Consider the following 12,272-nt stretch of genomic DNA (forward strand, 5'->3'; position numbering starts at 1 on the left):
AGCTTGTGGCAAATAAGGCAGCATTTGACAATGCTATGGAGACAAACTCCTCTGTTTCTAGCCTCTGCTGACAAGGAGGCTGTTTTAGTGGAATTTGCTATAAATCAATTTGATAATTTTTCATGAAATTATTTCAGCACAAGACACACAAATAGACTACAACATATAAAGTGTAGTTTGGCAGTTAACAGCACTTGCTTTCCTTGCAGATAGTCTACATGGGCTGGTGTGAAGCACGGGAGCAGGAATCCCTCCAGGACCGTGGGTACACACCCGTGTTTCTTGCTCTGAGAGGCTCCTGCCTTTACAGGTTCCTGTCACCTCCAGTAAGTGTTTATAGTCAAATGTTTGAACAACCAGAGCTGCTGAAAGCGGGCTTACATCACCTGAGCAGCACCTAATCACCAATGCATTCTGAAAAAAAAAGACATGTAGGAAATCACTAATGTCTGTTTAAAATATTTTGCCAAATGTAAAGCTTTGAAGATGTTAGGTGTTGTTTTTTGCTTAAGAACCTGATACATGGAGCAAACCATAATATTATTGTTAAAAATTTCATGAAGACATTGAAAAGAATTTTAGAAATGTCCCCAAAGATATGTCAAGCAATTTCATATATTGGATTAAAAAGTGATGATGATAGGTAGAGTAAGAGATTTAAACATTTACTTTATATTAATGAACATTCTATTCCCTTTGTATCTGTGGACCCTTTGAGAGGCCTTAGTCATTATCTGGATCCTTTCATTATCAGCATTAAGCTTTCAATTTATATTTAAATATTATTAACATACAATAAATAAAACTTTAAAATAATCAATGTTAAGTCTACGTATATTGTGTCAAATTCTATGCTGCAAAAAGTTTAAATGAGAGGCAAGTGTGAAGGTACATGCCTGCAGTCTCTGAGCACGGGAGATTGAAGAAAGAAGATGTGTTTGAGGCTGGCTAGGTATAAAAGGTGAGACGCTGTCTCTACACAAACTATTATAACACACACATACACACACACACACAAAACAATAGAAAACATACAAATCATACAAAAGTTTAAATTAAGTTTTATTAGTCTTGTGTAAAAAAAAAGAAATATTTTCTGGGAAATACATGAATGCATTAATTTCCCCCTACTGTAAAACACGATGTAGCTAGACCAACCACTAAAGTAAAACAATGTTTATCTTGTCATGCAGTGTCTGAGGATCCAGTCCATGGCCACATGGCTGTGCTGCATGGTTTAGAGCAGCATAGGACAACACACTTGGAGGACTCACCAGGGGAGCAAGCTTACTGTATGGCAGCCAGAAGATAGAGAAAATAGAAGTGCTTCAAACATTATAACTCCATTAAGTTCATGTCACTAATGACCTGAAGTTTCTTACATTATAGTCCACCTTCTAAATGTTCTGCCATGTCCCAAAATATAAAAGATCAGGAACAACCATTCAATACATTTGTCTTTCGGGGGACTATTCAAGGCCACACAGTTTAATAAGCGACCGTCTACACTCTTCAGTTCTTCTGGAACCTAATCTGTTGTAATATGTTCTGTTGTATTTTCTATGTATACTCAATACGTCTGCACATTTATTTTCTTGAAAAGCTTGCTTTGAAAACATGTACCTTACAGAGAATTAACACCCAATAAATGTTTATAGACTATAAACACAAGATACCATGTTTTTCACTGACAGGTTTAATATTATGAACGATCTGAGAGCTCTCAAATCTGAATCATTACTATTTTTACTGTTTATGTACACACAAATTTCAGAGTACCCGAAAGAAAAAAACAGTTTATATATTTTGCTATATTCCTACCCTGCATAATTTCTTCTGCTTAGAGAGATAAAATATTTTAGAATAAGTAAGGGGACTAACTTCAGATTAGATTTGACATCTTTACAATATCTTAATAATCTTAGAATGCTTTTAAAATATCAATAATTTATTTTAAATAATCAAAGCAAATATTAATATCTATGTCCTTCTCTGTATATTATTAAGGTAGAATGCATATTTAGTATTTGCATACTTAATATTTGTTTTAAAATAACACAAGATTTATTTTAAAGACATAAAAGATTTTTTTCAAATGGAAATTATTACAAACAACATAAAATGTGTCCTGAAAAGAAGACAACTCCTTACAAATTTTCAAAAACACCCAAATTCTGTAGAAGGAACATTATATGAAGTACCACTGAGAGACTAAAGAAATACTTTTATGAAAGTGTTATTATCTAGGTAAGACAGAGGGAAGCAGGAATGCCTTACTAGCACAAATGATCCGTTATTACCTGTCTTTTAAAGGTGACCACCTGGGACTGGACTCGAGCAGAAAAAACCTTCTCCGTGTGTGAGATTATGTGCAAGGTTCTCAAGGTATGTGCAATAAGGACAAGAACTTCTATAGAATGTCTTCTGAAGAGTGGGTATCTAAGCTCAGGTACAGCTCATTAAAACAATCTATTAATTGAAGAGAGTATGAACAGTGAAAGTAAAATGAGAGCTAAAGGAAGGAAACTCAAAATACAAAAATTGCACAGGCACTCAGAGAGTAAGTCTAAAACATGAAATCAAATGGAGGAAGACTCATTTTCTTTGTCTTGGGATCTGACAATAACTGTATGTGATAGACTGGTTAAAATCTTAGTGACACACAGAACTCTCACAGCTTCAAGTCATCAGGGATTCTTAAAGACTGAAATGACTTATACAGTCTAGAGTAGGAATTAAAGTAGGTTGTTGAGAGAATCATTGGTGCATGTTTCCTTTCAAAATTTTTATTGTGTAGATTTAATGTCTACAACATAACTCTAAGGGGAATTATATTAATGGATTGACATATATATTAACAAATATATTAATATATTATATATAATGAAATGACATTAACTTGAAATAAATTTGCATATTCTTCACTTCTCAAGTCAATTGTTTTTCTTTTTGAGTCAAGAACAGATGAAATCTCATGTTCCTTTTCAGATTTCCACATGGCCTCATCTCATGCATGTGCCTCTTCGTGGTTGTTGACCTATATCTGTGTGGTCCTCCCACTGTCCCGACTTGTTCTTCAGGTTTCTGTTTCTGTATATTTGAGTTTTTCTCATATATTCTTACAGCTGACTCAGTTCATTCAGGTCCTCTCACAGCTCATCAATGCTTTGAGAGATGGTGGGGTCTTAGTCATTCTTAGGGGTGATTAATATGCCCTTGTGTTTCTGTATCACAACATTTTTATCATTTTGACTCTCACAGTTTCTTCAAGAGCTTCCATATTCTTGTTACTTTGAAAAATGATGCAGAAAGCATGCAAGTATTAATGCCTTCGTCTAGTAATGATTAGATCTCTGCCAGTATTTGCCCATAGCAGAATTGCTGCTTGGATCATAGTTTTTCATTTGTAAATCCTTTAGCAATATGTATATTGCTCCATGTAGTTGGCATTCTGACCTAACTCTCCACACAGCTGTATTAAATCTGTATTAACGTGAGTGACAGCTGGTTTCTTCTCCCTTTTAGAAAATAAACATGTTAAGTAATAGGAGGTAATACCTCCAAGTGGTTTATGTTTGAATTTCCCCTGTTAGTGATGTTGATCATTATTGCATGTGCTTATTGGCCAGGTTTTTGTCTTCTTTAGGGAAATGATTATTCAGGTCTTTTAAATTTCATTGAGACTTTTATGGTTTTTTTTTCTGGCTTTTACAAACATCATCTTGGGTTACATTGTAATAATGCATGAGAAAAGTTTGTACAAACCTTTCTACCACAACAGAATTGTCACAGAGGAAACAAAAGCAGATGAATCTCTGCGAATTTGAAGCCATTTTTTGTCTGTGTACTAAATTCTAGATCAGCTGGGACTATGTAGGAAGACCTTATGTTAAAAACAGGAGTCTTAAAATATTATATAGAAACTTTTTTCTCACTTTCTGTTCTTTTTTTCTTTTCTTTTTTCATTCAATATATTTTTATTTACATTTCAAATGATTTCCCTTTTCAGGCCCCCACTCCCCGAAAGTCACATAAGCCCCCTTTGCTCCCCCTGTTCTCCCATCCAACCCTTCCCACTTCCCTGTTCTGGATTTGCCCTATACTGCTACACTGAGTCTTTCCAGAACCAGGGACCACTCCTCCATTCTTCTTGTACCTCTTTTGATGTGTGGATTATGTTTTGGGTATTCCAGTTTTCTAGGTTAATATCCACTTATTACTGAGTGCATACCATGATTGATCTTTTGAGTCTGGGTTACCTCACTTAGTATGATGTTCTCCAAATCAACTGGGCACATCACTTCCAGAGGATCCTGCTATACCACTCCTGGGCATATACCCAGAGGATTCCCCAGCATGTAATAAGGATATATACTCCACTATGTTCATAGCAGCCCTATTTATAATAGCCAGAAGCTGGAAAGAACCCAGATGTCCCTCAACAGAAGAGTGGATGCAAAAAATGTGGTATATATACATAATGGAGTACTATTCAGCCATTAGAAACAATGAATTCATAAAATTCTTAGACAAAGATATAGAAACTTCTAAGCTCTGAGTTCTGCACCAGTTTCCATTGACTGTTGGGTGGAGCCAATGGTTAGAGGATAGAGGGCAATTATTCTAGTGTTCTATCTGCAAGCATAACAGAGAATTCTTATAGTGTCAGGGATTGGTTCTTGCCCATGGGATGGGTCTTAAGTTGGGCCAATCATTGGTCATCCATTCCCTCAGGCTGTGCTCCATCTTTGTCCCTGTACTTCTTGAAGGCGGGACACATTTTGGGTAGAAGATTTTGTGGGTGTGTTGCTGTCCTTACCCCTGTACTAGGAGCCCTGCCTGGCAACAAGAGGTGGCCACTTCAGGCTTCATATTCCCCACTACTAGGAGTCTCTACTCGAGTCAACTCCATAGACTCCCTGAGATCTTCTACTCCAGGTTGCTATCTTAGAGATGCTACCCCCTGTGTCCCCATAGCCTGCCCAGAACAGAGATTTCTGTTCTCTCTCTCTTTTCCCTATCCCATTCCCCTCCCCATTCCCACTCCCTATTATTTTTACCCCTACTCTTGGCATTTGAAAGAGAAAATAGATACTACTAGTAGAAAAGATTGCAAGTAATGTTCAAATTACTGCTTTGGGTAATTTTTTTTTTCTTATTAGCATAGCATCTTCTTGAAAAGATGCTTGTGGGTATTCTAAATCTATATGAAATGCTATTTTCGAAGTGGTAGTCTTCTAAAATTAGACTTGCTTGTTTCACAGTTTAAGTCACTTGAAATACTGAATAACTTTTAGTTATAAATGTAATTACTGTTTAGTTATATAAATGTATATAACATTTAATAATGTGTATAATATAGAAATATATAAATATAGACTGAGTTATAGTCATAATGTTAGAGTTAAGTTGCCATAATACATGTAAGTCTTCCTAAAATCCCAAGTTTCATACTTGCTTCTCTCTGACCATACCCATCTGTTTCCCTGATGATTAGCAAAGCTTGTCTAGGACAAAACTTAAGTGGTAGAATGTCTGCTTTGGGTAAAAATGGTGTTTACTTTTTCAGATGGCTATCAGCCTGAAAGAAAACATCACGCTGGGATGTGGTGTCATGCACCAGCAATCTCAGCCCCTAGAAGCTGAAGCAGAAAGGTCCAGAGTAGAGGAGTTGTCTTGACTTTGTAGAGAGTTCCAGAATAGCCTGAGCTTCATAGGTAGAGCCTGTCTCAAAACAAGAAAAAGAATTTATCATAGAGAAAACTAGTCCCATAGACAATGCCAACCAAGGCATCTTTAGATGTGACTTGCTGTTTGAAAATAACATAGCCCCTGACCATCTTTGATAATAGGAAAACAAAACAGGATTATGTTTTCATTTATACAATTTATTACATGTTTAGAATTTTAATCATCTTAGAATGTAGCATCCTGGGAGAGTATTTTTCACACATTTGCCATCTGTTATGTGGAAAACTTCTGTTTTTCCAAGACATACTTAAAACCCCAAGTTACTAATTAAATTGCATTAAAATGTGTTTCATTGACCCATACTCTGCTCCATTGCAAGCTCCATTTGATGCGTCCATCCCCATCTCCCTTCTAGGGGAAAATTTACCCAAAACTTTACTCCTAAAACCCAAGCAATCATCACTCAGGGATGTAGTGTGGTAACAGAAAGACCTGGCCTTTTTGCCTCATTAGGAAGTTAATATACAGCTGATGAATAATCCTGGTTTCCAGCTCTCAGATTGGAAATTTAAACCCAAATACTGACTCTTCCTTTTCTCAAATCCAGTTTCTCCATGGCCAGCACTGTGTATGTGTCATAAACCAAATCAGTGGGGTTTGCCCACCTGATTCAGGGTATAGCCCAGGTTTTGTTTGCAGAAAAGTGATGGACAAGTGGTATTTTTCAAATCCTCACATTGTAATTCCTTTCTGTAATTTGAATGAATATAGTGGCAACCTTAGAAATCCCACACATTTTTAACATGTGAAATAAATGAAGACTTTAAAATAACTGATGACTGGTCTTCTATGATAATTTTCTGGTTAGTGAATATTTGTAGGGAAAATCACCAGAAGATAGTTTAGATGAAGGAGAATGCTAGAAAATGGATTTTTCTGCTGAAGTTAATGTGGCATCAATCTCAAGGCTCTTCTCCCTGAAGCAAATAATTTTAAATTATCTTTGCAACTTAAAGTCCTTTATATATATTTCAAATCTATCCATAATCTTTAGATTAATACCTTGGGAATTTATTTCAGTTAACAGAAATTTCTACTTTACAAATTTACTATAATTTCATGAAATTCTCATGAAATCACATGACCTTCAAATCCTATTATTTATTAAATTCTAGTTTTAATATTAAGAAAAACCACTTACCTTCTCATTCTGAAGACTACCTATACAAAAAAAAACAGTATTTCAAACTAATGAAATACTGTTAAAATGTATTTAGACTATCTTGTTTTAATAACCTGGCACAGTTTGCATGCTATGTCTTCCTATATTGTTGATTGAATGAACAGAGCTTTATTTACACATTTATGATTTTTTTATTGTTTGGAATTTTAAAATAACATCAATATGGTTATTATTTCTAATCATGATTAGCAAAATCACTCACTGTTATTGATACTACTCTCTCAACTCCTTGCTACTTAGCCTTTATGTGTACTCGGGAATGGAACAAGCTGCTCCTTTGCATATCAGCCTTCTTGGAGGGCAAGAAAAGTGCAGATTACTGCTAGGTCCGTTCCTCACAAAACATCAGGAAAAATGCCAAAATTTAATGTCTGTATTCTCCTCACCAGCTTGATGTTTATAGAGTTTTATGTAAGCTTGAGAATATTTGCTTTAGAAAAATACATGAATTTGAATTACAAAGTTCAATTCATTAAATAGGTCATTTTGGATTTTTATTTCTCCTTTTGGATTGGGTAAACTTTAAAGTTATACTTATGTAGACAAAATGGGGTCTTGATGAATCTTCAAAGAGTCAGCAGTATTTTTAATTGACACGCTATTTTCCAAAAGTTTTCACCATTTATTTTTATTTCAGAAAAGATTTATCAACCTAGTTTTTTCTAAAGTATAGAAATCAATATATATGTTCTCCAAAATCAGAATTTCAGATCTTCCTTTCAGTCTCAGTGAAGAAATGCTTTATGACTTTATAGCTTTGTGGCTGATTTGTGTGTCTCTGTGCATGTCTATATTTGTCTGGTGTGTGTGTATATGTGTGTCCCTTTGTGTGTTGTGAACAAATGTGTAAAAGTGTTCTGTGATACTAAATACATCACTTTAAAATTACATTTTAATAAAACATTGCATGTTATTAAATTTATATAGACTTTTCAAATTTAGAAAGCTGTTATAGTTTTTAAATAACAGCTATCTTAGATGCTTTCCTATTGTTAGGATCAAACAACATGACCAAGGCAACATATAAAACAAAGCATTTAATTTGTTTTATGACTTTAGAGTTTATGATGGCAGAGCAAAAACATGCCATAAGGAACAGTGGAGGGGTCAATTCTTTATCCACTAGTAGGAGGTACAACACACACTGGGAATAGCATGAATGTTTTAAAACTCGAAAGCCCAAATTCAAAGGCAAACCATCTCCAATAAATTCATACGTCCTAATTCTCCAAATAATTTCACCAACTCTTCAAACATATGAGCCTGTGAGGACCATTATTATTCCAACCAGAAAAATAATCATGTTCTTTATATAAGTTGATAACCCTTAGCAATATATTGCTCTTCTATTTCTAGGAGGCATTTATTTTTATTCTATTAGTGTATTGTGATCACAATTTTTATTATTTATTAAACATTATTCTGTTTCTGAGTGTTTGATTGGTACCTAAGTTACAAAAACTATTAGAAAGAGAGATCAGCGATGCAGCAATAGCATGTACAATTGTCAGGTGGTCAGGCTAGAATCTATCATTGAAAGTCGCCATAGCATCTCATTGGCATAATTACTATCATTCTTCACAGTCCTCATCAGAGTATTTACCCAATGGTCAATGCAGGCTGGTGATTATAAGCTGTAAATATTGCTGAAATGTTCTGTTATGTGGTGCTAGCTATGTGCACTTTCCCCAGCATACCCATTCCACATTTCCTAATGAAAGAAGTTTCTTTTAAATCTCCACATTTGGACACGCTTTACATGACCCAGATAAGCATGTGTACTAGCTGGCCCTTCCATCCTCTGACACAGAGAACAAAGTGCTAAAGATAAGATAATGGATTTTTACCTCTCTCTCTCTCTCTCTTTCTCTCTCTCTCTCCTTTCTTTCTTTCTTTCTTTCTTTCTTTCTTTCTTTCTTTCTTTCTTTCTTTCTTTCTTTCTTTCTCCTTTCTTCCTTTCTTTTCATGTAAAAGTGGTGCTCTTTTGTTATTTTTTTGTTTTCCTTTGTTTTTCTTTTGGTTTTGTTTTGTTTTGTATAGCCCTGTCTGTCCATCCTGTGTTGACCAGTCTGGCCTTGAACTCAGAGATCTGGATGCCTCTACCTTTGTATTGCTAGGATTAAATGCATACACTACTGTCTAGTAGGATTTTCATTTCTTATTAAGGGTGGCATTATATCATCTTTGTAATTCTTAACTGTTATTTCCTGTCTGGCACATCTTTACAGCCTCCTCATTAGAGAAAAGAAATAAGAGTTTCTCAGTGCCATGGGCCCTACTCTTACTCAGAAACAAAACTTGCTGGGATCATATTCTATTTTTTTAGGTCACATACAGATGGGCACTGGGAAAATCAGATATCATTGTTTTGTGATGTGCAGGCAACAGCAGAATTAGGAAAAGAACCTTGATTCCTCAGACAGTGCTATCCCTCCTATTTTCTTTGCCTTTGTTGGGCTTTTGATGACAGTGTCGACTCTATCCTTTGCAATCCTTTCAACTTCATTGTTAATCTGTTAAATTGAATGACATTAAGAGGTGGAAGCTAGGCAATCAATACTGATACATTGAATGTGGTGAGTAACTTCATTAAGAACATTGAACAGTTAAGGGAGTGAATCAAGAGGTATTCATCACTCTTGAGATTATGTCACAGAATTAGAAGATCATAATATGAATCTCTGTAAATATACTGTGTGCTTCAGCATTTTAAAGGCAAATATTGAAGGTACTGTTGACCAATCCATACAGTAGATAAAAGGAGAGCATAAAAGTATTAAAATCATACTATTCTATTTTTCATATTGGTCCATGAAGTGTGGTTTCTAGGCATCATTATGAGACTCAATTTTGCTTAGGGAGACCTTAAAGTGGCACTCACTGGAATGTATGGGGATCACATACTTCAAGCTAATAGGCAATTACCACTGACAGTTCCTCTATCTGCCAAATTTATCAATGTTCTTTAAAGCCTTTTTTTTTTAATCTTCCTCTGTTAATCAACACCAGTTAAGACTTGGTCTACAAGTACAGTCTCGTATATAAATCCTGGTGACAGGAAATTCTGAGTTACAGCAAAGAGGTGAAAATGAAGAACTTGAGGAGGCCAAAGCTCAGTGCCTGAACCCAGCTAGCTGACTCATACACCTGGAAAGGCCCCGTGAGGACAGTTGTCTTCTCTCTACTGACACTCCCAGATACCCAGATCTGGTTTTTCATTTATTAGACAACCATACTTTGCAAGTGAAAATGCAATAAAAATACAAAATTAAATTCCATTTTTCTTTTCTTTGTCTCCTTTCCCATATTTTTATTTAAGGAAGAATGATTGTAAATAAGCTGAAGTTAAAAAAAAAAGCAGAAGTCAAACCACCTCACTGAAAGACAAAAAAAAATTAGATCAATAAATCAGTTGATTTCAAAAGTGCTATATATAACACAAGTTATATTCTTGAAAGGAATTTATCAAAGCTTTGTGAGGTAATTAAAGTTTATTTTCAGTAGAGGAATCATGGGCATTTATAGTGGTTTGAATGAAAACAGCCCAGTAGCCTCTTATGTTTGAATGCTTGTTTTCCAATTTGTGGACTGTTGAAGATTAGGAGGTGTGTTCTTGTGGAAGATGTATGACAAAGGTGGGATTTGGGGTTCAAAAACTCATTACAAGCCCAGTCTCTCTCTCCCTTCCTGCAGATGAATATGTAAAGCTTTCAAGCAGTGTTGCAATACTGTGCCTGCCTGCTTTTCATCATATCATGATGATCACAGACTAAACCCCTAAAATTTTAATAAGGGACCAAATTAAATGCTTTCTGTTATAAAAGTTGACTTGGTCATGTGTCTCTTTGTGGCACCAGAACACTAAAACAGGAGTTAGGTGTTGTGACTGGCCTAACCATGTAGCTCTTTGGAGGAATATACAAGATTTTGAGACATTGAACTAGAAAAGTAGTTGAAAGCTTTAAGTGGAGTTTACGCAGAAATTCTAGTAGAAGTGTAGAAGAGAGTAGTGTTGAAGAAAATGTATATTATAAGGGCCTATCTCAAAAAGCTTCAGAGAGAAAGACTATTATTAAATGGCCTAAAAAAATCTTTTCTGACAGACTGTTCTTGTGAGATTTTGGTAAAGAACGTTTGCTTTCACAGCTTGTCCAAAAAAAATCAGACTGAGGCTAAATTGAAGAGTTTTGCATTAATGGTGTTGGCAAAGGATATTTAAAGAGAGTTTTGTATTGATTGTGTCATGTGTTTATTAGTGATTACTGTCATGCAGCTCTACAGTGAAGGGAAGCAAGTAGAACCAGGAAAAGTTAAAAAAAATTAGGCAGCTTGAGGAGAAAAAGGGACAGCAAGAAATAGAACATTGCCGGGCAGTGGTGGCACATACCTTTAATCCCAGCGCTTGGAAGGAAGAGGCAGGTGGATTTCTGAGTTCAAGGCCAGCCTGGTCTACAAGGAGAGTTCCAGGACAGCCAGGGCTCTACAGAGAAACCCTGTCTCAAAAAAATAAAAAGAAAAAAAAAGAAAAAAAGAAATAGAACATTGAAGACAGAATTGTATTTCTAAAGGTTATATGCTCACAGTTAATATTTTCTTAAATATAAATGAATACAAAATTTGTTATAGAGCAATTAAATTTAAAGTGAAAGGAAATCATACACAAATGGGGAAAAGAGCAAGTTTTCATTCAGACACCAGGATGGATTTGCAGTTTACTCTATCCCATCATTATTTATTTTCTAATATTATGTAAACGAAAGCATAGTTTATTAGGTTATACTCATGTTTGCAGCAATTATACACCAAGAAATTATGTATCTTTTATATATCACCCTTAGCATGTAACTTGTTCTTATTCAACAGAAATGCTTAAAACTAACAATTGTGACAGGAAAATAAATTTTTGAAATATAAATATATTTTAATAGTTACATTATTTTGTAAAAATGAGAGAACAGATCCCAAACTTAATTAAGATTGAGGCCAACTGACCTTTGTAGTTTACTCTGTGGATGTTTTTGACCATTTTCAATTCATTGCATTCAGTCCTTTTATAAAGCAATGGCATTGAACTTCACACCACTGTTACTGGTATTCAAACAAATTCATTTATTGTCTGCTGAAAGTTTCTGTGTGGATTCTTAATGACAGTCACCTCTACACCCTAACAAGCATATTTGATAGTCATTCTAACTTCCAGCTGCTTAAGTCTAAAACCTTGGAGTTGTGTCTAAAACTCTTTGATAATACCTATGATGTGATTTCTCAGCTCCTCCTCTGTTGAGACATGGTCAACTCATTTCCACAACTCTGTTGTATCATTGCCTTTATGGCTCAT

The 12,272-nt window shown here is 35.1% G+C and overlaps 1 protein-coding gene across 1 annotated transcript in view; it reads left to right on the top strand.

Annotated features, from left to right (window-relative positions):
• Sntg1 (syntrophin gamma 1) overlaps positions 1–12,272 on the top strand; it is a 401,178-nt gene that overhangs the window by 298,617 nt on the left and 90,289 nt on the right. Inside the window, exons 12-13 of the mRNA XM_052175391.1 lie at positions 210–326; positions 2,314–2,385. Coding sequence (XP_052031351.1) covers positions 210–326; positions 2,314–2,385 — 189 coding nt within the window. The remainder of the gene's footprint in view (positions 1–209; positions 327–2,313; positions 2,386–12,272) is intronic.

This window comes from Apodemus sylvaticus, chromosome 3, assembly GCF_947179515.1.
Source record: "Apodemus sylvaticus chromosome 3, mApoSyl1.1, whole genome shotgun sequence".
In the NCBI taxonomy this organism is placed as follows: domain Eukaryota; kingdom Metazoa; phylum Chordata; class Mammalia; order Rodentia; family Muridae; genus Apodemus; species Apodemus sylvaticus.